This window comes from Callithrix jacchus, chromosome 4, assembly GCF_049354715.1.
Source record: "Callithrix jacchus isolate 240 chromosome 4, calJac240_pri, whole genome shotgun sequence".
NCBI lineage: Eukaryota > Metazoa > Chordata > Mammalia > Primates > Cebidae > Callithrix > Callithrix jacchus.
The window spans coordinates 173,573,685-173,601,069 of record NC_133505.1 but is presented as its reverse complement, the minus strand read 5'-3'; the positions used below and the strand labels follow the sequence as shown (position 1 = coordinate 173,601,069).

Below are 27,385 nucleotides of genomic sequence, written 5' to 3'. Positions count from 1 at the left end.
GAACTCATGATGTATTTTCTTTAAAACAAACATAAATCAAGGCCAGGCTTGGTGGCTCACGCCTGTAATCCCAGCACTTTGGGAGGCCAAAGGTGGGTGGATCACCTGAGGTCAGAGATTTGAGACCAGCCTGGCCAACATGGTGAAACCCTGTTACCGAGTGCCAGCTCAGTCAGGAGACCCCCACCCAGGTGGCGCTGAAGGCATTGAGAGACAGACACCCAGATACAACAATAGAGTGGATCAATCCCGGGGACCTGGAGAGCCTGTGGGGCTGACAGCTCTCCAGACTGACGGGCCCAAGCAGAAGCTTCTCCACGTATTCTCTCTTAGACAGGTGATTCTTATTTATACACAGGTGTTCTATATTTACTCAGAATTCAAGAATCTACCAAGAATCTACCAGTAGCAGTAACAGCTGCCTACTACTAATTACAAACTAGAGGTATCCTCTGCAGAGGCGCCATGGGGGCGGGGTAAACTTAATGTTTCTCAACATCCCATCTCTATTAAAAATACAAAACAATTAGCCAGGCCTGGTGGTGTACATGCCTGTAATTCTAGCTACTCGGGAGGCTGAGGCAGGAGAATCACTTGAACCCAAGAGGCAGAGGTTGCAGTGAGCTGAGAGCACACCACTGTACTCCAGCCTGGCCAACAGAGTGAGACTCTTGTAAAAAAACAAAAAACAAAAAATGCATAAATCAAACAAATGAGCAAACAAAGTTTACTTTTAGCTCAATCTGCTGAGAAGTGTCAGAAACAAGGACCAACCCAGTGGCAATAAGCACCCCTTGGACCAGGACTATGATCTCTAAATACAAATTTCAACTAAGAACCAGGGTTTTTTTTAACAAAATAAGGCAGGAGTAGCAATATGTGTATTAACTGATATGGAATTTGAGGCTAAACGCGTATGACAGTACAAAAAAGGACTTCAATGACAAAAAGATAAATTGTATAAAGAAAATCAAAAGAAATCGTATTGAGAAAAATAGAATTTTACAAAGAATGTCATGGCCAGGCACAGAGACTCATGCTTGTGATCCCAGCACTTTGGGAGGCTAAGGTGGGTGGATTGCTTCAGCTCAGGAGTTTGAGACCAGTCTGGACAACAAAGTGAGAACCTATCTCTATTTTTCCAAAAAGGCACTGAGTGGCAAGTTGGATTAAGGAAACAAGACCCATCCGAGTGCTGACTTCAAGAGACTCATCTCACACGTCATGATACCTATAGGCTCAAGTAAAGGACTGGAGAAATATTTATTACGCAAATGGAAAACAAATAAAAAAAGACAGGGTCACTATTCTTACAGCAGATAAAACAGACTTGAAACCAACAGGAGTACAAAAGGACAAAGAAGGGCGTTAAACAATGATAAAGATTTCAATTAAACAAAAAGACTTAACTATTCTAAATATATATGTGCCCAACGTTGGAGCACCCAGATTCATAAAACAACTTCTTCTGGAACTAGGAAATGACCCAGACAGCCATATGACAGTGGCAGAGGTTGTCCACACCCCAGTGACCGCATTAGAAAGGTCATTGAGGTAGAAAACTAGCAAATACATTGTGGACTTAAATTGGACATGACCAGCTGAACCTAGCAGATACGTAGAGAACACTGCACTGATCAGCCACAGAGTATGCATTCTTCTCCTCTGCATGCAGGACACACACCACGATCCATCGCTAGCTCAACCATAAAGCAAGTCTCAATAAATTCAAAAAGTCAAGATCCTAGCACTCACAATCTCGGGCCACAGTGGGATAAAATAGAAATCAATACCAAGAAGATCTCTCAACACCACACAATTACGTGGAAATTTAAAAATGTACTCCTGGCCGGGCATGGTGGCTTGTAATCCCAGCACTTTGGGAGGTCAAGGCAGGCAGATTTTCTACTCCATCTCAGTGGTTGGTCAGGGGTAGAGAGGAGAGGAAAGAAAAGGAAAAAAAGCTTACTCCTGAATGACTTTTGGGTAAACAATAAAATATAAGGCAGGAATAAAACAAAGTATTTTAAATAAATGGAAACAAAGACAGAACATACCGAAATCTCTGGGATGCAGCAAAAGCAATGTTAAGAGGAAAGTTTATAGCACTGAATGCCTATCTCAAAAAGTTAGAGAGCTCTCAAATTAGCCACGTCACGTAACTCCTGGAGGAACTAGAGAAACAAGGACAAACTAACCCCAAACTAACAGAAGAAAATAAGTAACTAAAATCAGAGCAGAGCTAAACCAAATTGAGTCCAGAAATCCATAAACAGACTCAACAATAACCAATAATTGGTTATTTGCAAAGATAAACAAGACTGACAGACCACTAGCTAGAGTAACAAAGAAAATGAGAGAAAAAGAAGACCCAAATAAGCACAATTAGAAATGACAAAGGTGGCATTGCAAGCAATACTGCAGAAATACAAAAGGTCCTCAGAGACTATTGTGAACACCTCGATGCACACAGACTAGAAAATCTAGAGGAAACAGATCAATTTCTGGAATCCCACAACCTCCCAAGATTGAATCAGGAAGAAACTGAAACCTTGCACAGAACAATACCAAGTTCCAAAATCGAATCAGTAATAAAAACCTACCAAACAAAAAAAAACTCCAGTCCAGATGGATTCACAGCTGAATTCCACCAGATGTTCAAAGAAGAGCTAGTACCAATCCTACTGAAATGATTCCGAAAAAGCAAGGAGGAGGAAATCCTCCCTAATTCATCCTACAAAGCCAGAATCACCCTGTTGCCAAAACCTGGCAAAGTTACAACAAAAAAAAGAGAAAACCACAGGCTAATATCTGTGATGGACATAGACAGAAAAATCTTCAACAAAATACTAGCAAACCAAATTCAGTAGCAACATTCACAAATCAAAAAATGTAATGCATCACATAGACAGAACTAAAGACAAAAACCATATGAGCATCTCAATGGAAATGGAAAAAGCTTTCAGTAAAATGCAACATCATTTCATGATAAAAGCCCTCAATAAACTAGGCATCAAAGGAACATACTTCAAAATAACAAGAGCCATCTATGACAAACCGATAGCCAACATACTGAATGGGAAGAAGCCAGAAGTGTTCCCCTTGAGAACCAGAATAAGACAGAGATGCCCACTGTCACCTCTCCTATTTAGCATAGTCTGGAAGAGCTAGCCAGAGCAACCGGTCAAGAGAAATAAAAGGCATCCAAGCAGGAAGAGAAGAAATCAAACTATCTCTCTTCACTGATAACATGATTTTATACCCAGAGAATCACAGACTCCATCAAAAGGCTCCTGGAACTGACAAATGACTTCAGTGAAGTTTCCGGATACAAAAATCTATAGACCAATACCGTATATTTCTATACACCAATAATGTACAAACTGAGAGCCACATCAAGAATGCAATTCCGGGGCCAGGTGCAGTGACTCACACCTGCAATCTCAGCACTTTGAGAGGCCAAGACAGGCAGATCACTTGAGGTCAGGAGTTCAAGACCACCTGGCCAACATGACAAAACTCTATCTCTACTAAAAATACATTAGCTGGGTGTGGTGGCTGATGCCTGTAATCCCAGCTACTCAGGAGGCTGAGGCAAGAGGATGGCTGGAACCCAGGAGGTGGAGGTTGCATTGAGCTGAAATGGCCAAGGCAGGAGGATCGCCTGAGGTCAGGAGTTGGAGACCAGCACTATTCACACTAGCAAAGACATGGAATCAACTTAGGTACCCATCCATGGTAGACTGGATACAGAAAATGTATGTATATACCATGGAATGCTATACAGCCATTAAAAAAGAATGAAGTCATGTCCTTTGCAGCAACATGCATGCAGCTGGATGCCATTATTCTGAGCAAATTAATGCAAAAGCAGAAAACCAAATACATACTACTTGTTCTCATTTAAAAGTGGGAGCTAGGCTGGGCATGGTGGCTCACGCCTATAATCCCATCACTTTGGGAGGCCGAGGCAGGTGGATCACTTGAGGTCAGGAGGTTGAGACCAGCCTGAGCAATATGGTAAAACCCCATCTCTACTAAAAATACAAAAATTAGCCAGGCATGGTGTGGCCCATGCCTGTAATCCCAGCTATTCAGAAGGGTGAGACAGGAGAATTGCTTGAACCTAGGAGGCGGAGGTTGCAGTAAGCCAAGACTGGGCCACTGCACTCCAACCTGGGCAACAGAGCCAGACTCCATGCCAAAAAAAGGAAAAAAGTGGGAGTTAATATTGGGTAACCATGGATGACAAGATGGCAATAGTAGACACTGGGGACTATTACAGAAGGGAGGCAGGGAGTGGAGCAAGAGCTGAAAAACTATAGGGTACTGTGCCCACTACCCAGGTGACAGGATCAACATGCCTTAAACATCGGCATAGTGCAATATACCCGTGTAAGAAACCTAAACTTGTACCCCATGTTGGCCAGGCTGGTCTCCAACTCCTGACCTCAGGAGTCACCTCAGCCTCCCAAAGTGCTGGGATTACAGGGCGTGAGCCACCATGACTGGCCTTGAAATTATTTTCTAAAAAAATACTTATTAAATATCTATTAAATCAACTGGTTTTTCACTTCTTGTTTTTTTGTTTGTTGGTTTGGTTTTTTTTTTTACAGAGTCTTGCTCTGTTGCCCAGGCTGGAGTGCAGTGGCACCATTTCAGCTTATCGCAACCTCTGCCTCCTGGGTTCCGCCTCAGCCTCCAGAGTGGCTGGAATTACAGGCGTCTGCCATCATGGCTGGCTAATTTTTTTTTTTTTTTTTTTTGTATTTTTAGTAGAGATGGGGTTTCACCATTTTGGTCAGGCTGCTCTTGATCTCCCGACCTCAGATGATCTTCCACCCTCAGCCTCCCAAAGTGCTGGGATTATAGGCATGAGCCAGCCAAAATTAACTGTTATGTAATATTAAACTATTATTTGTAATGCAGAAGAGCTTATCTAAGGGAAAAGAGCTCCGTTATGTAGTAAAATGTCAGAAGTCTTCAGTGCCTTGCTTATCTTTTTAAGATAAATAATTTTAAAACAGCCCAAGTCAACAGCCTAATATCTACATATATATGAGCATGTTTGTGGCTGTGCGTGTATGTGTGTAAGCTCATGGGTTTTTTTATTCTTTTCCTTTTTCAGAGTAAATATGCTTTGAAAATTTGACATCTGAGGTCAGGCGTGGTGGCTCACGCCTGGAATCCCAGCACTTTGGGAGGCCAAGGTGGGCGGATCATGAGATCAGGAGTTCAAGACCAACCTGACCAACATGGTGAAATCCCACCTATCAAAAAAAAAAAAAAAAAAGAAGAAGAAAGAAAAGAAAATTGAACATCCATGATTAAATGTAATACACTGCTTTGCTTGACATTTCATAATAGCATGCTGTTTGATCTGATTTATTCTTATTGCCAGTTCCAAAAAGTTTCTTCCCTGTGGGTTAAGTCACAAATGAAAAACAAATTATATTGTGAGAAACACATGACTGGTCTTTTTCTCTTTCTTTCCTGTCCTCTTTTTATCATAGCTACAGCTTGGAATAAAAGAGTTCCACAAAATGTGTACCTCCGTGGCCAGACTGGCATGGCAAGCCAACAGTGCTGGGACACCCTGGCCAACATGGTAAAACCCTGTCTCTACCAAAAATACAAAAATTAGCCAGGTGTGGTGACACACGCCTGTAATCCCAGCGATGCAGAAGGCTGAGGCAGAGCTGCTTGAGCCTGGGAGATGGAGGTTGCAGTGAGCTGAGATTGTGCCCCTGCCCTTCAGCCTGAGCCACAAAGCGAGACTCTGTCTCAAAGAAAAGAAAAAAAAAAAAAAAAGAAGAGGAAGAAGAAGAGAAAGGACAGGGAAACACCCAGCACCTGGCCTCACTTTTTCAGTACATAAGTAATTCAAAATGCAAAGGAGTTTTAAGGTGAGATTCTTCCAAGCGTGACAAAGCTCTTTCAAGTTTGAGAATCCTCAACTGCGAAGTTCTGCCGTCGCTCTGCCATTGGAATAGTCAGCACCAGACATGGGCTGTTCCTACAGCCTGGGTTCCAGAGCGAAAGAGATCGTGGACCACAGTGGCATCTGACCCATAGCCGGAATGGAACGTGAGCAAGGATCAATCAAGAAGTGAGCCACTGAGACTTGGGGGTGGTGTGTTAGTGCAGCATAACCCAGCAAAAGCTCACGTGGAAACAATAAACCCGGAGCTAAAGCCAAGAAGACATTGTGTAGTCAGAGGATCCTGGTCTCTTCAGTGTTAACAAGGATTTCAGGGTGTCTGTTCGCAGACATGGCTGTTGCCATCCTGTCCCCCTCCCCCGCTCCCGAGGACATATTTCTACACAAGCATCTTTTAAACCTCATAGTTTGTACCCTTTTACACTGCGTTGGGATCCAACGTAATTCCCACTCTGGTCCCCGCCCACCTGCTTGATGCTGGCATCCTCTTTGTTTCTGTAAAGAGGCTCTGGTTTCCAGAGCCAAATCCAGCCTTTACCGCCTCCGCCTCTTCCCCCTGCTCGGGGTTCTGTTTAGGATCCTGCTAGGGGTACAAGTAGTGAACAAGACAGACGATGTGTCCCAGGTTCACGTCCAAGCTCTGGGGGGTGATGTAGGGCTGTTAGCCCCACAGGGTCATGGGGTGTCCCTTATGCTGTGATGAGGTGCAGGATCCGAGAAGTAAAGAGACAGGACACTGAAGAACTGGTGAAGAGCATCTGGACTCAGGGGGCCACACCACCTGTGAGTGGAGACAGGTGAGGCCCTGAATGCCCAGAAGCGTCTGTATTTATTAGGTACAAGCAGGGGGAAGGGTCGTGAGTGAGGTCATCATCTGCAGGCTTAGTGATAGGACATACACAATCATGGGAGTCACAAGCCAGGGGGCCACCCCATTATGTCTCCTGGGCAGAGAGGTGGGCCATGCGCAGTAGGGGTTCATGCTGTGCACAGTAATAGAGGGTCATGTATAGAAAAGGGGTCCACCCCCATTAGGTCACTGAGGCAAGGAGGTAGGCTGTGTGCAACAGGTGTCCTGCACAACACTTCTTATCTGGGGGCTGGAGACTTCGGAGGATTTCTAATAGAAGGATACTGTAAGCTCAATGCAGCGGGAGCTGACAGACTTGTGCTCTTCTCTTAAGATATTTATGGGAGGATGATTTGAGCTGGCACAGAAGTGAGAAAAGACTGACAGGGTGTACAGCCACCGTGACTGGTCACACCAGAGGGTTCTTCTCCCTCGGTTACTTCCAGGATCTCAGGCCTGAGGCCGACTTTCCACAGAAACTGGATGCAGGTACTATAACTCCTTTATCAGGAGGAGAGGCTCTTGCCCCAAGCCTGCCATACAGGGTATGCCCTTTCAGGCAGGGACGCCACCGCCTGGGTCTTTGGTTCTCGTCCTGGTCTGGCTGTTTTCCCATGTGCTGCTTCTGTTCTGTGACTGCTCTAGGCATTCTTCCTACTACAAACTACTATATGGTTCTATGGAAGGATTCTATAAATCAGCACTAAATGTGTCAGTACAGCTCTGACTACATCCGTTATCTGATTATATAGAAAGATTATATGGAACTAAATATGATTGTATACATAAGCTAGATATAGTAAGCCGTGAGTTATACTTCAGGCACTAATTGTGCCTAGGGTCTGCACAGTTCTCCTTCCTCAGTGCCCATGGGAGGTGTTACCCACAGGTTGAAAGCTTTTCAGTTTGGATATCCTTTAAGAACAAGAAGGTAAAACTGTGAATAGGGAACGGGATATAGAGTCTTGGAGGGGCGCATGCTATCCGGGGGCCTGAAGCTCCTCATTAGCTTCCAGTGCAGAGGGTGGAGCAGAAGGAGTGGGTAATACAGGAGGAGGTGACAGGAACTCCCAGGGGTGGGGAGAGCGATGTTGAAAATTAACAAGGAAATGAAACAGGAAATCATTGTGTGGCTTTTTCGGGCTGAATTTATCTGAGCACTGTGATCCAACTAAGACTCCCCTGTGAGTTCTGGAAAATGGCTGCCTGCAAGGGAACCCCTCTTCCCCACATGACTTAGATAAGAGATACGAGTGATGGCCGCTCCCCTCACTCCCACCCCTGTGCCCAGGACCGAGGACAAAGCCAGACACAGACCCTCCAATTCCCATTCTTCCCCTCATCAGTGAGGAGCTGTCAATAGAAATAAAACACTTGTTAAGCAGACTTGGTGAGGCTCCTCTTCCTCCAAGGCTGAGGACCTTTGTCTGTCCTCACCTTAGCCTGAGTCAGTCCCTCCTGAGAACAGGCTGGCCAAGGGTCAACTTTCTCTGATTTATTGTCCTATAAAGGCAGGTTCTCATCCCACCTCCCATCCTCCCTCTTCTCTTTCTCTCTCTCTCTCTCTCTCTGACAGAGTCTCACTCTGTCGCCCAGGCTGGAGTGCAGTGGCATGATCTCGGCTCACTGCAACCTCCGCCTCCCAGGTTCAAGCGATTCTCCTGCCTCAGCCTCCTGAGTAGCTGGGATTACAGGCGCTTGCCCCCCATGCCTGGCTAATTTTTTGTATTTTTAGTAGAGATGTGGTTTCACCATATTGGCCAGGGTGGTCTCGAATTCCTGACCTCAGGTGATCCGCTGGCCGCCCTCCCAAAGTGCTGGGATTACAAGCGTGAGCTTCCGCACCGGGCCACTCCCAGTTCTTTCTAGTCATGTTTACTTCTCTCTATAAAGAAAACTCTTTTTGCTGAACCTGAGGACTCTTACAGATCTGTGGTCAGAGGCTCTCACGGTTGCAACCCTCCCCTCCCACTATTGTGACACCCACCCCCAGGCGGCTGCAATAATGCTCCTCAAAACTCCGATCCTCCCCGAGTCCAGATCCGAGTCATATTTGGCAGTGGTCACAACAGCCCTCCTTGACAAGGAGATGTTTGAACAGATCGGACTGTGATTTAAGGGAAAATGAGGATTCTCTGAAGTACTTTTAAGAAAATGGATATTTTTAGTTTAAAAGAAAAGAGAAAAAAAAAAAAAAACTGTGTCATGTGCCTGTGTTCTTGAGAGGACGGAATGAAAGGAGCGGGAAAAAAACAAGTACTTAGGGAAAAGGAGAATGAGATTAACACCGTGACCTGAGGCAGCTCCTGGGAGAGCTAAGGTGTCGGCAGCCCCCATCCGTTTCACAGGCAGCATTTCATTGAGCACCGACTGTCCATCCACTGCGCTCAGTGGCGGGACTCAAGGTGGGCAAAACAAACACGGACCTCGCCTTGCCGTCTAGAGGGAAAGACAGATATTAACCGAATAATCATTTAAATATTTTGTTTCAAAGAATGGTAATGCATTAGGCAGTGACGGGTGCCGGAGGATCCCGAGGAAGCCACAGTTTGCTCGACATAAATAGTAATGGCCTTCACTAGCTGTGGGTGTGCGGGCGTGGAAGGGAGAGAGGAGGGGCATCTGCAGAGACATTGTTCGTGCACAGCCTGTGGGCAGGGGTGTGGGGGAGGGGGGGCCGGCGCCTTGGAGGGGCGGGGAAGGCCAAGGTGTTGGTTGCGGGAGGAGCCCGGGCCTCTGGGACTAGGCCTGGCTGCGCCAAGCTGGGACTGCCATGAAGTCCCCTTCATCCCGGGCGAGTGGTCTTTCCCTCTGGCAGCGGATCTCTCTTAAGATGACTTCCGGGCCGGGCGCGGTGGCTCAAGCCTGTAATCCCAGCACTTTGGGAGGCCGAGGCGGGTGGATCACGAGGTCAAGAGATCGAGACCATCCTGGTCAACATGGTGAAACCCCGTCTCTACTGAAAATACAAAAAATTAGCTGGGCATGGTGGCGCGTGCCTGTAATCCCAGCTACTCAGGAGGCTGAGGCAGGAGAATTGCCTGAACCCAGGAGGCGGAGGTTGCGGTGAGCCGAGATCGCGCCATTGCACTCCAGCCTGGGTAACAAGAGCGAAACTCTGTCTCAAAAAAAAAAAAAAAAGATGACTTCCTAGGTCGCAGCCCGAGGCGGCTCTTTGTGGACCCCACAGAGATGCCTTCTGGGCTCCTGGGGCCCGCGGTGAGGGGCCGGTGAGGGCCAGGCCCTTCCAGGAATGTTGGTGGTCCCGGCAGCTAGCTGGGGAAGACCCGAGAGGTTTCCAGGGAGAGGCCCACCTAATTCTGGGGCCGTCCCTCGGGCTGCGCAGTGGAGCGCGGGGTGGCCGGAGGCTGCAGGGAGCCGGGGCGGCCAAGCTCGTCTGCAGTCGGGAGGTCTGAAGGTCCCCGCGTGCAGGGCGCAGCTTCCGAGCGCTGGTGCGGGGTGCGCGGGTCGGTCTGGGGGCTGTCCCTGGAGCGCCGGGTGGCCCTGGGGCCCGCACTCCCACTTGCAGGCGGGGCGGGGCGCAGACACGGGCGGTTCCCCGAGGGCAGCCCTCACGGGTGGTCCAGGCTAGCTCAGACCCGGGAGTGAGCGAGTGGCGCAGAGCTGCGTGGAAAGGAGCGGGGCGCCTGCGTGTCGAAGGAATTCACACGCCAGACACGCCCGCTAGGCCAGCGGAGCTGCTGCGGCCTCCTTCTCTCTAGGCCTTCCGCGGGGCGGGGGGCGTGTCCGCCAGACGGGGGCGTGCCGTCCTATGGGGGCGTGTCCACTGGGCGGGGCGTGCTCTCCAGGGGGCGTGGCGTCCTGTGGGGAGAGACTGCCGGCGGGGGCGTGGCGTCCTGTGGGGAGAGACTGCCGGCGGGGGCGCGGCGTCCTGTGGGGAGAGACTGCCGGCGGGGGCGTGGCGTCCTGTGGGTAGAGTCTGCCGGCGGGGGCGTGGCGTCCTGTGGGGAGAGTCCGCCGGCGGGGGGCGTGACGTTCTGGGGTTGGGTGTGTCCGCTGGGCGGGGTGTGCTCTCCAGGGGGCGTGGCGTCCTGTGGGGAGAGTCCGCCGGCGGGGGGCGTGACGTTCTGGGGTTGGGTGTGTCCGCTGGGCGGGGTGTGCGCTCCAGGGGGCGTGGCGTCCTGTGGGGAGAGTCCGCCGGCGGGGGGCGTGACGTTCTGGGGTTGGGTGTGTCCGCTGGGCGGGGTGTGCGCTCCAGGGGGCGTGGCTCTCTGCTCCGGTCCTTGCCCGCTGGGCGCCCTGGGCTAGGCGGAAACGCGACTGACCCTGGCCGCGGGCGGACGGTGGCTGCAGCGCGTAGGAGCAGGGGTCGTGGTGGGGTCGCGGCGCCAAGCGCGGGGCGTGCACGCTTGGCTCACGAGCCCGAAGGGGAGCTCCGAGGGGCCCGGGTCGCGGGGGGCTGCTGCGGCTGTTCCTGGAGCTCGGCGCGGGGCCCGCGAGGCTCAGGCCGTCCCAGGGCCCCGGCGCACCCCGTGACAGCAGCTGCAGCGGGAGGAGGGCGGCAGCGCGGGGTCCTTGGAGGCAGCGCTAACCCCGGAAGCCTTCCTCGGGCCGCGGGTGGGAAGCGGGGCCCGGGGCGGCAGCGAGCGGCGTCCTCTCTCCGCAGGTCGGCACCATGCGCCCTGCAGCCCTGCGCGGGGCCCTGCTGGGCTGCCTCTGCCTGGCGTTGCTCTGTCTGGGCGGTGCGGACAGGCGCCTGCGGTGAGTTACCTTGCGAGGTAAAGTGGGGCGCGTGGGAGCCGGGCCTTCGGGCTTTCCACGGGGTGCAGGCTGCAGCCCTTTGGGTCCGCGCTCTCTGAGCCTCGGTCAGCGACTGGGAAGGATGGGGGGTAGCCGAGCACGCTCCGGGGTGACCCCTGGGAAGGAGTAAGGGGCGAGAGGGAGTCTTGAACACACTCAGCAGAGACCCCCGGGAAGGACTGGGTTGTGGGGAGCCCTGAGCACGCCCCGGGGTGTCCCCTGAAGGAGTGGGGGGCGGGGTGGTGGGTGGGGTCCTGGGTTGGAGCTGAACTGGAAACCCACAGAGGGCTCCCAGCCTAGGACGCGGCAGGCTTGGTTCCTGCACTAGTTCTCCCAGAGAAGTCGCGGAGGGGACACTTCATTTTAGCTTCTCCTGCAGCGAGTGGTGAAACAGCAGTTCTTCTTTTTGAGTATCCTGTTCTGATTCCCTTACCCTGGCTTGCCCTCCCTGTTTTTCTGTGTGGCAGCCACCCAAATTAATTAGGGATAAACAGGTGGTGCTGCGAAGAATTCCAATTTTAGTTCTGTGGAAGATAGCAATATTTGAATTCCATATTTTTTCCTTCTAGTTGGGTGATGATCGGGTTAATAGGAGGATTTCATACTTACATAGTAGGTGTGGGAAAGGTGAGTTTTACTTTTTATTTTTGCTTATTTATTTTTGTATTTTTGAGACAGGGTCTCACTCAGTCACCGAGGCGGGAGTACAGTGGCCTGATCTTAGCTCACTGCAACCTCTGCCTCCTGGGTTCAACCAATTCTCCTGCCTCGGCCTCCCTTGTAGCTGGGATTACATGAGCACACTGCCACACCTGGCTAATTTTTGTATTTTTAGTAGCTGTGCAGGTCTTGAACTCCTGACCTCGGGTGATCTGCCCGCCTTAGCCTCCCGGTGCTGGGATTACAGGCATGAGCCACCATGCCCCGCCCAGGTTTTACTTTTTAAACACCTTTGCTTTTTTTTTTTTTAATCCTATACATTAAAAGGTAGCAATATATTTCAATGTTCCAGAAAGTGTATTTTTTGAAAAAGAGCTACATTTAGGTCCTTGTGTATTGACCATGAGGTTCAGAGTCTCACTAGGGAGCTCTGTGGTATGCTGGCCGGTGCTGGCTGAGTGTCACCTGCTAGTTCACACCCAGGTGTGGACCTTTGAGCTCTCTGCACTGCAGTTTCCTTATGTGTAAAGTAGAAATAGTCTGCCTCATCGAGTTGGCTGCAGGAGAAATCAGTTAAGGTACAGAATGTACTTGGAATGGTGTCTGGCTGGAAGTAAACACCAGGAGATTATATGTGGTTCCCCCTCCCCTAATTCGTGCAGCTGATGTAATTAGATGGTCTCGAGTAGGCACGATCTGCGAAAACAGTTGATTCAGAGCACGAGGGCTTCATAGATCAGCAGGCGTGTCCCCAAGTTCTAACTGGGTTTGAGACCTTGGTGATTTTTCGTTTTTCCTCTGCTTAGTCTTTCTTTAGCTTCTCCATTACTTTCTCTGTGAGTAGGGGAGGGTGTGTGTGGGGGGGAGGGGGTGTCCTACACTCACACCACTCTTTGCCTCGCTGTAGATGGACAGTTTGTTACAAATGCTCTGAGTCTTGGTATTTTATTGTAAGCTTATTGATAGTCTCATCTTCCTGGGTACTGCTTCGCTTCCCAGCCTCAGCTTCCACCCATGTAAAATAAAGTTTTTGCACCTAAAGGTGAAAAAGTTTTAATGCTTTTCTCAGCTCTAATCCTTACCCTGCAGCTCATCTTTTTTTGAGACAAGCTCTGGCTCTGTCACCCAGGGTGGAGTGCAGTGATGTGATCTGGGCTTACTGCAACTCCCACCTCCTGGGCTCAAGCTATCCTCTTGCCTCAGTGCCTTCCAAGTAGCTGGTACTGGTACCACCACACCCGGCTAATTTTTGTAGAGGCAGGGTTTCACCATGTTGCCCAGGCTGGTCTTGAACTCCTGAGCTCAAGCAATCCTCCCGTTTCCACCTCCCAAAGTGCTGAGATTATAGGTGTAAGCCACCATGCTGGGTTGCTTTTTTTCTTTTGTACTGAGAGCTTGCATAATTAGTTCCAATGTACAACTAAGTTTTCCTACCATCTTAATTATGAATTCTGTACAAATTTAACGGGACTCCATTATTTACGAAAGCTAATGTGTAACAGCTTGATTTTTTTACTTTGAATCTTCTCTTCTAAAGTGTGGTTTATCCTGAAGTGTCTGCTTGACTTACATTCCTGTGTGCTGCTGGCTTTTCCCCTGTGTGTTTTTAGTAAGCTGCACTTTTTTCTTCAGTCTCTGTTAAGCTTTGCAAATCTGGTTCGAGGCCTCCTTCAGTGAGTAAGCTGGGGCTCCAGTGGCTTCTGAGGTCTTCGAGTCAGTCGAGTTCCGCGGTGCTCAGGTTTGTGGTGGCGTGTGGACCCACGTTCTGGTGGTCACGTGTGATGCAGTGCTGCGTCCTGCATGTTCTGGTTAAGGATCGTGAAGAAGTGCACATTCCGTGTTCAAGTTAACAGTCCTGCTGGCACACCTGAAGCAGTTCCCTAAAACCAAATGACCAGTTCTGCAGAGAAGCAAGGGAAATCTAAAAACTGAGTCAGGGTAGTGACGATAAATAGCATTATGCTAGTTCAGGTTATGTTTTGCTGCTGAATGAATTACAGAAAACTTCCAGGTTTCAGGCCTCTCTGCATCTCACAAATGCAGGGGAGGGATCGTGGGCCTGTGTTTCCCTTGAGCATTCTGAGGAAAGTCGCTTTGTGGTTTAGTGGCTTCCCTGCAGTGAGGCCCACCTGGCTGCACTCCTGGCTTGCCCCCGCCCTTCCTCCTCCGCCTCCCCCTCCTCTCAGCTCTGTGTGCCCCCACGTGTGCCTTAGTGTAGAGGTTTATTGCCTTCCTCACAGGAGTGTTCCTTGTCCCACAGGCACTCAATGCTGAATGAATGACTGAAGGGATGGATGGGTGGATGAATTTTTTCTGTAACTTTAAAAAAGTTCTTGAAAAATACATTTCTTGTGTTTTAACAGTGACAGACACGAGTGGAAAAAACTAATTTTGGTTCAGCATTGGCCTGAGACAGTATGCGAGGTGAGTGTTTCCGTCTTGACGGGCCCTGGGACTCGGGAGCGCCGTGAAGAGGGGTTTGTGTGCCCGTCCAGGGCACCCACACTGCTGGTGCAGGAGGTGCAGAGACTGGCCCCAGGTGGGCTATGTGTGAACTTCCCAGGGCTGCTGTAACAAAGTACCAAAAGCCAGCTGCTGAGCGCCTCAGTAATTTATTCTCACAGTCTGGAAGGGGAAGTCTCAACCTGGGGGTCAGAATGGCTGGTTCCTCCTGCCGGGCTCTCAGAGTTTGTTCTATTTCTCTGCTCACTTCTAGTAAGGACCTGTGGTCCTCTGCATTTCTGGTCTTACGGACAGACCCATCTCCCTGATCTCGGCGTCCTCCTTCACAGGTGTTCTCCACTTTGTGTCTTTCTGTCTCTTCTGAGGAGGACGATATCAGTAATTGGATTCAGGGCCCACTCTAATCTGGTGTCACCTCATCTTGACGACATTTGCAAAGACTCTAAATGTTCATGTAGGGTCACATTCGAAGAGGGGTGGAGGTGTTAGTACTTGGATTTATCTTTTGGGAGGACACAGCTCAGCCCACAGTGGGCCTCGGCTTTTGGGAGGACATAGCTCAGCCCACAGTGGGCCTCGGTTTGTCTCTTCCCTCTATGTATTAGACAGTATTGGACATGTTATTAGCATGTCCTGTGACTGAAGAGGACCCGGGAGCATCCCTGCCTCCTTTGCGGTGCTTGGCACCCATGGCACCTCGGCCCTCCGGGCTGGCCTCTCCTCATCTGGCTGTGTTTCACGCCATGCCTCACATCACTTCAGGGCGTCCTTGTCCAGGCCCTTCTTGTTGGAGCATCGGCTGCCTGGATCTGCCCCTCAGGGCCTGCCAGGCTCAGTGTGTCAAGCACACTGAGCCTGATGTCCGTCGCACACTTCTACAGGGGTTGATCGTGCTGCTGAGCTAGCCCTAATTTTATTGACAGGGCTTCTGGCTTCTGAAATTTGGGCCTGAGTCTTCCCTCATGAGGGCTTTTCATGACTGCAGGCAGGAGGGGGCCAGTAGTTAGTTGCTGCATAGATGCTGGTCATCAGGCTCTGTTAGGGGCACACAGGCTGTGTGTTTTGCCTCTAGCACTGAGCAGTAATGACTTTCTATTCTACTTCCTCACTGATTTTTCTGTTGACAAATGAAAATTAAAATTTGCTTATCTGGCTCAAATTATGCTCTTGCTCATTTCTAATACTCGAGATTGCCCCGCTTTCAGTTCTGCGCTCCTAGTGCAGTTTCCTTGCCTTGGGGTGGGGGTGGCGGACAGGAGGAGCAGAAAGCTGCCCAGCACCAACTTGTGGTTGTTAGGAGTACAGCTGGTGTTACTGCAATAGTGAGGGATCGCTGGAGTCCTCCCCACTGAAGGGCGCTGTGGAGGAAGAGCTTGAACTTCCAAAGCACCGCGTTTGACCTGCAGGGTAGGATCTGCCTCCAGGGCCTGAGACCAGGCTACTTGCTCTGCCCTCAGGGAGGCATTTACCTGTGAAAATGTGTGTCCCTGCACACTGAATGTAAATATGCATGGAAGCACATCTTTGCCTTGAGGCTTTAGAAAGAGATTATTTAAAATCTGTACGAAATGTCATTGCGAGGGAATGCACTTCCAGTGGGCCGTGGTGAGGGGTTCTGTTTCAGCCCAGGGGTCCTCCTAGGCAGCAAGCACTGTCCCTGGTGCCCTCTTTGTTGAGATGCTTGTGTCAAAGATGCTCGGTCTGTCTGGGGTTCCTGGTGTCCTGGGCTCTCACCCAGCTCCATGCAGGCAGACGTAGGAACTGAGTGTGCGCAGAAGCGTGTGCAGAGCACTCTGAGCCCGGGACGGGGGGTGCAGGCTTTGCTCTCCACGCTTCCCACAGGAAAGGAGCCCAGCGTCTGGCTTTGCCCTGGGTTCCCTGAGGGATAGAGTTGGGCATGGCAGAGGTGAATTGGGGGCTTTATGGTTACCATTTGGTTCATTCATCTACAGAAAATTGCGTTCCTTCTAGTTCATTATATTGAACAAACATTCCAATTACTGAACTATACATAATGTTACATAGTTTATATTTTATGAAGACAAAGCCAGTTGCATTTATATGTTGCAGTACTTTTCAGAAGGAGCGATCACTCTGCAGGGAATAAGGTACCTTTAGCCCCTCAGTGCAATTCACTGTGGCGCTATTTGTTTTTACCTGAGTGTTTGTTACTAGTCTTGCTTTCATAGAACCTCTATTTTTTTCTTTCTAAACCTGAGTTTGAGTCCCTGTTATGTTCATCATAAGGTAATGAATGGTTAGCATGTTTAAAGATATTCCTCTTCCAAATCTCAGCACTTAAAAAAAAAAATCCAAGTTTTTAACCTTGCTTCCTAGTAAGTGCACATCAGTCTGATTATTTTGTTTGTTTTTAGTAGAATGTGGATGCATTGGAGTGTTTTAAAAACAACACACATATTTTGGACAACCCTACGTATTTAATAAGATAAAAACAGTTTATATGGTAACAGAATATATTTGTCACAAGTTCAAGTCCAGAAGTATACACAAGATTGATGACTCCTATTGTTTATTTTTTTTAAATCACAGGAAAATATTTGATTGAATTACCTCCAAATGATCAAATCATGTATCACTCATTTTTGCACTTAAAATTTTTCTTATTTGTTCCAAGATGGTTTGAAGGTCCAAGTATGAAACTAAATTAAGTGGAATAATGTATAACAGTTATAAAGTATCATGTATTGAAGAGCTTACTTGGAAAAAAAAAAGTTACAGCTTTTGCCCTCTGACCTCTTCCTGCAGCACTGAGCAGTAATGACTTTCTCTTCTAGTTTCTCCACTGATTTGTTTTTCTGTAGACAAATGAAAATGCAGTTTTGCTTATCTGGACCAACTTATGCCCTCGATCCTTTCTCTCTCTCCCTCACTTTCTCTTTCTCTTTCTTTCTTTCTTTTGAGATGGAGTCTTTATCGCCCAGGCTGGAGTGCAGTGGGGAGATCTCGGTTCATTGCAACCTCTGCCTCCCAGGTTCAAGCCATTCTCCTGCCTAAGCATCCCAAGTAGCTGGGACTACAGCCACCCGCCACCATGCCCGGCTAATTTTTGTATTTTTAGTAGAGATGGGGTTTCACCATCTTGGCCAGGCTGGTCTGGAACTCCTGATCTTGAGTGATCCACCCACCTTGGCCTTTCGAAGTGTTAGTATTACAGGCGTGAGCCGCCGTGCCTGGCCCACTCCTGCTCATTTCTAATACTCGAGGTTGCTCTGTTTTCAGGCGTTTTGCAGCTCAGGCATTCAGTGGCTGATACCTCTCAGCTGAATCAGACACTCCTCCTTTCGAGATCAAACATGAACTGAAGCTGCCTCCTACAAAAGGCAATTTGAGGGAAAACGCTGGGCACGGTGGACCCTGGTGCCCAGGTGGGTCCTCGGGCTGGGACTTGTGCTGTCACTTGCTGTCCCTGCTGTGTGTGGCCAGGCATGGGCTGTGCTTCATCCACTCCCATAGCCCATGTATTATTTTGGAAAAACTCAATTTTAGCTAAAACAGTTTTTCTCTATGAATTTATCTTTATGATGGTGATTAAGGATGTACTCCTATTCTTACCTTTTTACTTTTCTGGCTCCAAATTTTTGATACTTATTATTTCACTAATCTATTTAGACTTGGTACCTGAACAAGCTTCAGTCTAGCAGGGTACTCTCAGCCTTTTGTCCTTAAACATGTATTTTTGGATGTATGTTAAGCAAATTATCTCTGGGCAGGTGAGAGTGTTTCCATCAGATTGGCTTAACAAAAATGGCTGTTTCTCTTTTCTTGAGAGGAGTTTCGTTCTTGTCACCCAGGCTGGAATGCAGTGGTGCAATCTCAGCTCACTGCAACTTCCATCTCCTGGATTCAAGCAATTCTCCTAACTCAGCCTCTGGAGTAGCTGAGACTACAAGCACCTGCCACCATGCCCAGTTAATTTTTTTATTTTTAGTAGAGATAGGGATTTACCACGTGGATTCACCACATTGGCCATGCTGGTCTGGAACTCCTGACCTCAGGTGATCCACCTGTCTTGACCTCCCAAAGTGCTGGGATTATAGGCAGGAGCCACTGTGCCCAGCGCATAAAAACACCTGGTTCTGTTAAGTGAAATGTTTGAGGGTAGGCGTAGAGCATCCAGCCCTAGTGTAGACTCCTCATGGGTGTATGCGGTAAGCAATTTATTTTGAACTAACACTGGCTTTAGCCTGTGTTACTAGCATGGTACCTGCATCTCGTTGGCGTGTGTTGCAAGAAGTAGGATTGCTAAATGTCTTTTAGTAAACAGGGAGCCAATCATTTTCTTGTTGTATTTTCTCCCCAGGAAGTTCAAAAGGACTGTAGAGACCCTCCAAATTACTGGACGATACATGGACTGTGGCAAGTGTCTCACAATTAAAGCGGGCGGAAGCTGCTCACTGACTGGGAAGCCTCACTTGGATGTAGTCTCAATGTTTATTCTTGTTCGGAGTTCATCCAATAGACCAGATTCTTATTTAAAAATATCTTCAGTCTTTCTAGCAGAACTCTGATTCTCCTGTTCTTTAATTCTGCCTTCATAGAACAATAACACTTTTTTTTGCGATGGTCTTGCTCTGTCGCCCAGGCTGGAGTGCAGTGGTACAATCTCACCTCACTGCAACTCCTCCACTTCCCAAGTTCAAGTGATTCTCCTGCCCCAGCCTCCCAAGTAGCTGGGACTACAGGCATGTGCCACCACACCTGGCTAATTTTTGTATTTTTAGTAGAGATGGGGTTTCACCGTGTTGGCCATGCTGGTCTCAAACCCTTACCTCAGGTGATCCACCCACCTTGGCCTCCCAAAGTGCTGCAATGACAGGTGTGAGCCACCACACTCAGCCAATAATACTTTTAAAAATATGTGTATACAGGTTGTGCACACATGTTTGGGTCAATACATTTTAATTTTCACATTTTGTTCTCTTGTGGTTCATTATAAATAACTATGAAAATACATAAATGTGTGTAACTCTATTGTAGTACACACTTCAGAGACACTCAAATTTATTTTTCTGGTTTTGTCTGCCTTTTGTTTAGTAAATTATTTTCTTGCTTTCTTTTTATTTTTTTTTAAAAGGAAACTTTTACTACAACCTGTTCCCAATAGTAAATTCTTTTCAACACGGACATATTTGTGATGTTGACCTGTGTACATTAATTGCCCATCCGAAGGATCAGTTTTGTCCTGCTGCCTCGATGCCGGGATTGAAAAGGGCCCTTTCAGCTTAATTGGTGCCGCCTCCTGGCTCCTTAGGAAGAGGGATTGGTGGAAATCCAGTTAAACTGGGAGACGTGGGTACTTGGCTTTGCATTTCACTTCCTCCTCAGGCCGGTCAGATGACCTTGACCTCCTGTCTCTGGTGCTTCTGGCTTTCCTGGACTTTGCACGGTGTCCTCTCCCCTGCTGTTGTTGCTCTGATTGTGCCTCTGCTCCTTGAAGCTGTTTCATTTCTGAGCCTGGAATGAAGCTTTGCAACGCTGTCCGGTCCAGTGGGTGAAATCAGGCAAGTTTGAGAAGCTGGTCCAGCTGTTGACCCTGAAGACTCTCTCCTCCCTGGCCTCTCTGGGGCTCTGGAGGGTTCAGGGTCTCAGGGAGTAGGTTGGTGACCCTGTGGACTAAGCAGCACTCACGAATGAGAGTTGGTATGTCCAGAACTGGACATGGGAGGATGGAGTTAAAGTTCTAAAGCAGATGGTGTCAGTGCGTTTGCTACTAAACATGAAATGAAAATCCTACAAGCCAATCTTCTGCATTCGCCGGGCATTTTCTGACATGTTCTATCTGTCCTTTCCTGGAGTCCTCCTCCCCACTGAAAGGACAGACTGTTGCTGTGCTCATGCTGTGGCTGTGGGGTGGAGTTTGGCCAGGGGTCAGTCACTTAGGTCCCAGTGCTAGGGGGCAGCAGAGGCTGCTGTCCACCCAGCCAGGGCGAGCCCGAGCCCCGGCTCCCAGGTGCTGCCAGGTGATCCTCGGTGCTTCCAGCCAGGGTGAGCCCGAGCCCCGGCTCCCAGGTGCTGCCTGGTGATCCGTGGTGCTGCCAGGTGATCCACGGTGCTTCCTCTACTAAGCGGCCTGTTTGCATCACTCCTGGATGCTTTTCACACAGTTTCTTTTCTAAGAAATTTGAACTCTCACCACTCTTATCTGCACCTTCTTTCTTAAGCATCCTGTGTGGGATAAGGAATTCCCAATTAGAATTTCTCTTTCTGCTCATCATGGTGGCTCACCCCTGTAATCCCAGCACTTTGGGAGGTGGAGGCAGACAGATCACCTGAGGTCGGGAGTTCAAGACCATCCTGGCCAATGTGAAGAAACCCTGTCTCTACTAAAAATACAAAATTAGCTGGGCATGATGGCGAATGCCTGTAATCCTAGCTACTTGGGAGGCTGCGGCAGGAGAATTGCTTGAACCCAGGAGGTGGAGATTTCGGTGAGCCGAGGTTGCGCCATTGCACTCCAGCCTGGGCATTGAGGGAAACTCCATCTCAACAAACAAACAAACAAATAAATAAAAATAATTTCTCTCTTTATTTTTTTCAGACTTTAATGAAAGTGTTTTCTAAGGTCATGTAGAAGCTGCCCAACCAAGACTAATATGTTTTATTTTGTCTTTTAAATTTGAATTTCAAGGCCTGACAGCAGTGAAAACTGTAATGGATCATGGAAGTTTAATTTAAAAGAGATTCAGGTACTGACTTCTAGTTATATTTCTACTACAGAATGTTGACCTAGATTCTTTTCTTCACAAATGTGCCTTCAAAGTCATGTTTACAATTGTGGGGTCATGAGTGTATTCATCAGGATTGAGCCCGTGGTGCTGTTTTAGTAAGTATTGCTCTCTCAACCCCATAAGTTATGCAAATTGGCCTCTCTTCTCTTCTCCCCTGCCCTGTGCCCAAGCCACTGCATGAGGGACCTGAGTGAGGGGCTCCCACCAGAGCAAGCTCTGACACTCCCCCGTGCAGACCCCGTGCAGACCCTGATGCCTGCCCGCCAGTCCCACCTCATCCCAGGGCCCAGAACTCCTGGGTCGGGTGACCGACATGAGAATCTGGTTGGTGTGCTGTATTTCGAGGCATCTCCAGACAGCTGAGGCTCAGAGAGCACAGGCCTAGGGCTGTCCTCTCTGACCATGGGTGGCTGGGTTTCTGAGCAGGGAGGACCTGCTGGGCCTTTGCAGTACAAGGGCTTGATTAAAGAAAACTCACAGGGTGAGAATTTATTAGAAATACCAGCAGAGGCATTCCTTTCAGATACCTGTACCTCATATGGCGTACGGAGTCTATCCACTTCACTCTCACGCACACGCCCTCATCTTTCCTTAGGGGTGCCAGTATATGTCAGGGTAACGTCCTGGAGCCCAGGGAGGGTGGGTAACCAGGCTGTCTTTAAAATATGGGGTAGAATTGAAGGATTTGCAGAAATTGTGGCTCCTTCCAAGGGACGGTACGTCCCCCAAGGTCATTAGTTGCAAATCCATCACAAATTCTAATCCCTTTGGAATCGTTTTCATTTTTCCTTCCCATGAAGACCTTCTGTGGGATGAGCCAGGAGGCTGCAGAGGTCAGAGGCTGCATGAGACTTAGAGGGGCGCTCCAGAGCCTGGTGCTGTCTCTGGCTCCTCACGCAGACTCTCCTCCTCCGGGACTTACTCGGGGAGTGGGCTGTGGGGAGGCATGATGAAGAGCACACTTCAGGATATGTTGAGTTCACAGGGCCCTTGAGACCTCCAGGTGGTGACACTGAGGGACTTCAGGGTCAGAGGAAACGTGGCCTTAGACATAATTAGCATGAGGATGGTAAATCAGAATGACAGGTGTGGGCATGGGTGTGTGCACATGGTGGGTAAGGGGGCAGGGCTGAAAGGTGTGGGTGTGAGTGGGTGAGGGGACAGGGCTGACAGGTGTGGGTGTGAGTGGGTGAGGGCAGGGCTGAAAGGTGTGGGTGTGAGTGGGTGAGGGTACAGGGCTGACAGGTGGGTGTGAGTGGGTGAGGGGACAGGGCTGACAGGTGTGGGTGTGAGTGGGTGAGGGGACAGGGCTGACAGGTGTGGGTGTGAGTGGGTGAGAGGGCAGGGCTGACAGGTGTGAGTGTGAGTGGGTGAGGGGACAGGGCTGACAGGTGTGGGTGTGAGTGGGTGAGGGGGCAGGACAGGTGTGGGCGTGAGTGGGTGAGGGGACAGTGCTGACAGGTGTGAGCGTGAGTGAGTGAGGGGACAGGGCTGACAGGTGTAGGTGTGAGTGGGTGAGGGGATAGGGCTGACAGGTGTGGGTGTGAGTGGATGAGGGGACAGTGCTGACAGGTGTGGGTGTGAGTGGGTGAGGGGGCGGGACTGACAGGTGTAGGTGTGAGTGGATGAGGGGACAGGGCTGACAGGTGTGGGTGTGAGTGGGTGAGGGGGCGGGACTGACAGGTGTAGGTGTGAGTGGGTGAGGGGACAGGGCTGACAGGTGTGGGCGTGCGTGGGTGAGGGGACAGGGCTGACAGGTGTAGGTGTGAGTGGGTGAGGGGACAGGGCTGACAGGTGTGGGCGTGCGTGGGTGAGGGGACAGGGCTGACAGGTGTGGTCGTGCGTGGGTGAGGGGATAGGGCTAACAGGTGTAGCTGTGAGTGGGTGAGGGGACAGGGCTGACAGGTGTGGGCGTGCGTGGGTGAGGGGACAGGGCTGACAGGTGTAGGTGTGAGTGGGTGAGGGGACAGGGCTGACAGGTGTGTGCGTGCGTGGGTGAGGGGACAGGGCTGACAGGTGTAGGTGTGAGTGGGTGAGGGGACAGGGCTGACAGGTGTGGGCGTGCGTGGGTGAGGGGACAGGGCTGACAGGTGTGGTCGTGCGTGGGTGAGGGGATAGGGCTAACAGGTGTAGGTGTGAGTGGGTGAGGGGAAGTGCTGACAGGTGTAGGTGTGAGTGGGTGAGGGGACAGCGCTGACAGGTGTGGGTGTGAGTGGGTGAGGGGACAGGGCTGACAGGTGTGGGTATGAATGGGTGAGGGGACATGGCTGACAGGTGTGAGTGGGTGAGGGGACAGGGCTGACAGGTGTGGGTGAGGGGACAGGGCTGACAGTTGTGGGTGTGAGTGGGTGAGGGGACAGGGCTGACAGGTGTGGGTGTGAGTGGGTGAGGGGACAGGGCTGATGGATGTGGATTGGCTAGGGGGACAAGGCTGACAGGTGTGGGCCTGGTAGGCAGAGCAGACAGTGCTGTTGGAGCCTGGTCTTAACAGCCAGGTGAAGAGGGGCGTGTGACCGTGCAGCTCGGAAAGGCAGAAGTCCAGGGAGGAGAGAGTTGTGGAAAGGCACCCCTGGGGCCGCATACCCTCTGGATGTCTGGGACAGGAAGGCTGAAATGCCTTTTGGGTGGAGGCGTGTTGGGTCGTGGCGGGTCGCGGGTCTGTGGTGGCCTGAGCTGCCACTCCTCAGAGTAGTCCCGGCTTCCTTGTTGTTAGTGGTAGCTCCAACTTTGCATTGTCCCAAGCAGAAGTAGCCCAGTTTGTGCACTCAGTCATATTGTGCCCTAGACCATCCTGGAAGGCTGGTGGGCTGAAGCCAGTATGGTGAAGCCAGGAAAGGTGTAGTGGGGGGCTGGAGGGGAGGAGGACAGGGACAGAGCTGTGCCCACGTGGGCAGGGACTGCGGGGCGGGGGGGCTGTGTTACGAACGGGCAGAGGAAAGGACCCCTCGTAAAGGTTGCCGGAAAACAGGAGAAAGGGAAGGAAAGTGGTCATCTGAAGTTTGTTTAACACCTTTTTACTGACCTTTTTGGGGTGTTTTGGTGTAGAGGGTGTGTAGAAATTTGTAAACTCCAGCCCTGTCGGATTTAACGTGACCAGTGCAGTGCAGAGCCCAGGGTGCACAGCTCACACAAGCTCTTCTCTGGGAAAAAGAGCTTGTCCTTTGTTCGTTTTAATTGATGGTGTTTTTAGAGCAGTTTTAGGTTTACAGAAAAATTGGGTGGAGATTACAGACAGTTCACTCCCTTCCCCCTCAAGTTTCCCAGTCATTAACATCTTCCATAGTGTGTTATATTTGTTACAATTAATGAACTGATACTGACACTTTATTATTAACTAAAGTACAGCATTAACATTAGGGTTTACCCCTGTGTTGAGCAGTGTTGTGGGTTTGGACAAGTGCAGGAGCACAAGTCACACACAGCGCGGTGTAGACAGACCCGGGCGCGAGTCACACACAGAGCAGACCTGGGCTTGAGTCACACACAGCGCGGTGTAGACAGACCCAGGCGCGAGTCACACACAGCGCGGTGTAGACAGACCCGGGCGCGAGTCACACACAGCGCAGTGTAGACAGACCCGGGCGCGAGTCACACACAGCACGGTGTAGACAGACCCGGGCGCGAGTCACACACAGCGCGGTGTAGACAGACCCGGACATGAGTCACACACAGCATGGTGTAGACAGACCCGGGCGCGAGTCACACACAGCGCGGTGTAGACAGACCCGGACATGAGTCACACACAGCATGGTGTAGACAGACCCGGACATGAGTCACACACAGCATGGTGTAGACAGACCCGGACATGAGTCACACACAGCATGGTGTAGACAGACCCGGACACGAGTCACACACAGCATGGTGTAGAGCAGACCCGGGCGCGAGTCACACACAGCGTGGTGTAGAGTAGACCTGAGTGTGAGTCACACAGCGCGGCGTAGACAGACCCAGGCGCGAGTAACACACAGCGCGGTGTAGAGTAGACCTGAATGCAAGTCACACACAGCGCGGTGTAGACAGACCCGGGCACGAGTCACACAGCGCGGCGTAGACAGACCCAGGCGCGAGTAACACACAGCGCGGTGTAGAGTAGACCTGAATGCAAGTCACACACAGCGCGGTGTAGACAGACCCGGGCACGAGTCACACAGTGCGGTGTAGAGCAGACCCTGCCCCAGCCCCCTGAGCCACACTTTCCTTTCTTTCCTCCCCTTGAACCCAAGGCAACTGCACATCTCATTCCTGTCTCTTCAGACTACGTTTTCCAAACTGTCGCCTCGTTGGAACCCTCCAGTGTGTGGCCTCTGCAGGCTGGCTTCTTGCGCTTAGCAGTATACATTCTCACCTCCTCCAGTGTCTTTTCCTGACCTGGCAGCTCATTGGCTTTTGTTGCTGAAAATATTCCGCTGGCTGGATGTGCCACACTTTATCCCTTAACCTGTAAGAGCTTGTATTTTCGTGTGCAGTTTTATGATTCCTCATATTGCACTTATAGATGTGTCGTAACACTTCGTACAAAATAAGTTTCAGATTATTTTATTCTCCAAAGTTTTGTTAATCAGCAGAGTTCAATTTTTCGAATGTGTCAGTTTACCAAATTTACCTTCTGGGTTTGAGTTTATTAAGATCCTGTGTAGACCTTTTTTGTTTTTATTATTTTTTTTAATGCATAGGATCTTCTGCCAGAAATGAAGGAATATTGGCCTGATCTCATTCACTTGTTCCCCAATCGCAGCAGCTTCTGGTAAGTCCCAGCCTCGGATTGCTGTCTGAGCGGGTGTGGGGATCTTGATTAATCGCTCTCAGTGGAAACTGTGTGGAAAGCAACATAACAGAATCTATCTTTTGGGGGTGAGCAGGTTGAACAACCTTTCAGGAGCTATGATTCTGTTATGGCATCTCTGGTGCCTTTCTCCAATGTGTAATAAAATGAAAGCAAGTGGGATTCACCTTATAAGCCTGTTTTTTAAGCTATGTCATATTTATTACTTTGCTTTAAAACTTTTCTCAACCAGTCACAATGGCTCATATCTTTAATCCTAGCGCTTTGGGAGGCTGAAATGGTGGATTGCTTGAGCCCAGGAGTTTGAGACTTGACAAAACCTTGTCTTTACCAAAAATGTTAAAAGTCAGCCAGACGTGGTGTTGCACACTGTGGTCCCAGGAGAGGAAGGTTGCAGTGAGCTGTGACCATGCTGCTGCACTCCAGCCTGGGTGACAGGGTGTTATATGTAAATTTTTGGTGCCACAAAAGAAGTAGCACTTGAATATAAATTTATTGTTCTCAGCAAGGCAACTTTACTTTCTGCAGAAAGGGTGCTCCCATTAGCCATCTTGCCACCAGAGGACCCTGAACAAAGGAGGCAGGGACATTTCTATCTAACGCTGCCTTGCTGCTGTGTCCTGATTCCATTGGCTGGACCTGGACTTCACAGTCTAGGCTGCACCCAGTTGGCTAACAACTGAAAACTTTTCTAAAGAGATAAAGGCAGAGGAGAACAAGGGAAGAGAGGAAGTAACTTGAGGAATACTTAGAGAAGCAGTGACATTTCCGAATAAGGAAGGGGAAGAAGCTATGACCTGAGACTCACCTGGGCTTGTCCGGGCATGTCAGCGCAAATATCTAGGCTACAGTGCAAGAACTGAGAACACAGATGCACTTATGTCTTTAGCATGACTAACAGCAACTGTATTAGCAAAAGCCTTAAAGGAAACTAACGTTTGGAGAAACTATTATTTATTCGTAATGAACTAAGAGGAAGACACTGAAGAGAAACCTTTTATTTATTCTTATTTCCTCCACAGAGTGAGACCCTGTCTCAAAAGAAAAAAAAAAAAAAAAAGAAATAAAAATAATAAAAATAGAAAATTTCTCCTCTGAGGCTCACCAAAGTCAAATGCTTGCATGTCTAAGAATTAGTCCATATCAGACAGAAGAGAAAATTTCTTAAGAAAATTGTG

At 49.6% G+C, this 27,385-nt stretch overlaps 1 protein-coding gene across 2 annotated transcripts in view; it reads left to right on the top strand.

Moving 5' to 3' along the window:
- Positions 1 to 11,062: 11,062 nt before the first annotated feature.
- Positions 11,063 to 27,385, top strand: part of RNASET2 (ribonuclease T2) — a 30,739-nt gene continuing 14,416 nt past the window's right edge. Inside the window, exons 1-6 of one of the 2 annotated variants that reach the window (XM_002747181.6) lie at positions 11,063 to 11,108; positions 11,419 to 11,513; positions 14,576 to 14,636; positions 18,997 to 19,052; positions 21,325 to 21,382; positions 26,098 to 26,168. In XM_002747181.6, coding sequence (XP_002747227.1) covers positions 11,428 to 11,513; positions 14,576 to 14,636; positions 18,997 to 19,052; positions 21,325 to 21,382; positions 26,098 to 26,168 — 332 coding nt within the window. In that variant the 5' untranslated portion in view covers positions 11,063 to 11,108; positions 11,419 to 11,427. The remainder of the gene's footprint in view (positions 11,109 to 11,418; positions 11,514 to 14,575; positions 14,637 to 18,996; positions 19,053 to 21,324; positions 21,383 to 26,097; positions 26,169 to 27,385) is intronic. The other variant, XM_035297140.2, reaches the window with a different exon arrangement.